Raw genomic sequence first — 2,971 nt, 5'->3', positions numbered from 1 at the left:
GCCTCGGGATTGGCCTCGAGGAGCTCATTACACTGACCTAGAGCTACCTGCAGAGCAAAAGATCATGAAATTCTTATGTTCTGCACAGAACTAGATTGTTCTAAAGCTAACAAAAAAGTCCACCAACAGCTTCTTCTTCAGCTCCAGGAGAGGAATACAAGGCAATGGAAACGGGATTTAGATTCCCCAGCAAGTTTTCCCCACGGTTCTTGGGTCCAACTTTTGTTTACAGAAAAATATGAACTGTTAGTAAACTAAGGAGCACTAGAGGTGAAATGGTTGACTCTTCAACTGCTAACTGAAAAGCTGGTGGACCACATGGGGTGGTTCTAACCTGTCCTCTAAGGTCACTGTGAATCAGAATCAGTTTGACAGCAGTGGGTTTAGTCTTGGTTGAATAGCACATTACAGATCATAGATGTATTCCCATCTCACCTCTGATAAGAGCAATAGTCCTGTGTTCTTTAAACGAGAGGCAAAGCAGTAATTGGCACTCTTGGAAGACATGTCAGCAAAGTAGATACCTTTCCCAAACTGAAATACACAAACATCAAGACCAATCGCTCAATCCGGTATCTTAAAGGAAGACTCCTAACACTGATCCTCTGTTTCCATTCTCTTAAACATACTTTAGACCCTTTTTATTTGCCCCCAAAATTCTGTTGTCGAGAGGAAAGAACTATCTTTGAATCTCTGTTTTCAGGAGAAAGGAGGAGTATCTTTAGGAAATTAAAAAGAGACTTAGGAAGAAACGGCAGGGTCATCAGTGAGCTGGTTTAATTGTTGGAAAGGGGCATCAACTAATCCTAATGTAGAAAAAAGGAAAGTTATGGCTCCACAGTCCAATTTTTACTCACCATGTAACCTGTGATGGGAGCTTCTGGTGGGGCAATTCGAAGCCCATGGCTCAGGATTCCCACCCAGTTACTCAACCTGGAGCCATGCCACAGCAGCATCCTGTTTTGAAGGTCTTCTCTGAAAGCTTCTTTTTCACCCTCCTTCTCTACTTCAAAAACATCCAGCAAGGTCATGGTATAGTCACTGTGTGTGGGAGCATGGGTAGACTGTAGATACTGGGCAATCACCTGTGAAAAAAGGACACAAGGAATGGGTGCCATGGACTCTAACAGGGACCACACTGAGCTGATGAGCATTATGGTGTCTGGCAAAAATTCAGCTGAACTTTCTGTTTCTGGATGGTCTCACAGAGTATTTAGAAAAGCTCTAGTACCAAAAATCTATTAAATAAAAATCATCCTATGTAATAGTTTGCTCTTAGCTACAAGCAGTCAAGAGAACAGTGGGGTGGAAAAGATTGGATCATGGAGAATGAAAAGAATTTTACTTACTTTGAACTCATAACTTGTATGGTCTAGAGGGCACAAGGCACAACGTAGATTTCTGTAGTGTTGGTCAAGCGGGTGTTCTTGGCTTTGCAGCTCTGTTTTCACCAGCTTAATGGCAATTTCAATGTCTCCCAATGCCTGATGGGTGAGATACAGAATCAGTGTGGGAGGAACCCAGGACAAGAGTATGAGTCACACTCATCTCCACAGCACCTAACCACAACAATCTACAAATATCTCACCTCCAGGAGTTGTACTTTCTCTGATAATTCCTTCTCTGTTCGGATTAGTGGAGGGGTACGGAGCCTAAGGACAAAGAAAGACAGCCTATGAGCTCTCAGACCTGTGGCCTAATTACACATGACTAACAAGAGGTCCGCAGAAACTAGGTCTGAAAAACTGGGTTTTTCATTTGAAAGCGAGATCTAGACAGATTCTAATTTCCAAACATATAAAAGGACATTATGTATATGTTATGCTGGGTGAAATAATACAAATCATATAGATTTTGACATTCAGGACTGGAATAGAAATTCTTTTTTATGCACAGTGACATCTATAAGGAATAGTTTTGATACACTTCTATCTAGAACCAAAGGCAGACTTGTCAAAGTCATAAGGCTTTAAAAAGAAATAAAAGTAATAAAAATCAGCATAAAGTGTCAACAAAGATAATATGTATTTCCTATGCCTAGAGGACTCATAAGCCATTAGAGTGGCTTAGTGGCACGATGTTGCACTACCAACCCAAAGGCAAGTGGTTTGAATCCACCAGCTGCTCCATGGGAGAAAGTTGGGCAGTCTCCTGTGTAATTTACAGCCTCTGAAAACCCTCTGGAGAGTCAGTTATAAGTTGTTTCCAACTTGGCAGCACATATCATTTGAGTTTACGGAAATGGTGTTATGTGGCTACATTGACCTTAAGGAAGAGAAAAAGGGGTGGGGAGGATACGCTTAAAAGTATCTTGGTCTGGCACCTAAAGCAAATTCTCCTTGATTTTTGTTGTTGTTGTTAAGTACTCTTGGCTAATAAAAAATGTTCCCTTTTGTCAAAAAAAAAAAAGTATCTTGGATATATTTGAGGGAGGAGAGGATATATTAGAAGATTTTTTGGGGGGGGATTTTTATTTATTTTTTTTAAATTATTTTTGTATGTGTGTGTACCGTCAAATCATATCTGACTGGTACAGGAGGAGACTGTCCCTCCTCCAGCAGAGCATCTGGTGGATTAGAACCATTCACCTCTGAAATTGCAGTAGAGCTTCTTGCCCCTAGGCCACCAGAGCTTGCCTATTTTTTTTTTCTTTTATTAAGGTATTTTGGATAGCTCTTGGTGGGACACTAGTTTTTTCAGGGAAAGTAATTATGATTTTAGTTTAATATCTATTAAAGGAAATAATTTCTTGGAGAAGAAAATTATTTAAAAGATTATAGTTGCTGCTGGTTGATCTAGGGGCTAGGAAGAAGTAGAACAAAGTGAAATGACAATAGCAACCTTACCCAAAGTCATGTGGGATCCTCGTATAAAATTCATTGCATGCCTCTGTGAGAGCTCGTCCATGCTGCCCAGCCCGAATACAATCCTCAATCTTCTTAAGAGACTGGTAACCTGCCTTGATTTGTGC

General features: G+C 40.6%; 1 protein-coding gene across 1 annotated transcript in view; it reads right to left on the bottom strand.

Annotated features, from left to right (window-relative positions):
- PARP2 (poly (ADP-ribose) polymerase 2) overlaps positions 1-2,971 on the bottom strand; it is a 7,456-nt gene that overhangs the window by 1,111 nt on the left and 3,374 nt on the right. Inside the window, exons 5-10 of the mRNA XM_006883275.1 lie at positions 2,847-2,968; positions 1,589-1,652; positions 1,350-1,484; positions 858-1,085; positions 436-534; positions 3-47 (exon numbers count right to left, since the gene is read on the bottom strand). Coding sequence (XP_006883337.1) covers positions 3-47; positions 436-534; positions 858-1,085; positions 1,350-1,484; positions 1,589-1,652; positions 2,847-2,968 — 693 coding nt within the window. The remainder of the gene's footprint in view (positions 1-2; positions 48-435; positions 535-857; positions 1,086-1,349; positions 1,485-1,588; positions 1,653-2,846; positions 2,969-2,971) is intronic.

Source organism: Elephantulus edwardii, unplaced genomic scaffold (assembly GCF_000299155.1).
Source record: "Elephantulus edwardii isolate Elephantulus edwardi_28Jun2011 unplaced genomic scaffold, EleEdw1.0 scaffold00026, whole genome shotgun sequence".
Lineage (NCBI taxonomy): Eukaryota > Metazoa > Chordata > Mammalia > Macroscelidea > Macroscelididae > Elephantulus > Elephantulus edwardii.
The sequence above is the reverse complement of the archived record's forward strand: the minus strand, read 5'-3'. Positions and strand labels throughout refer to the sequence as shown.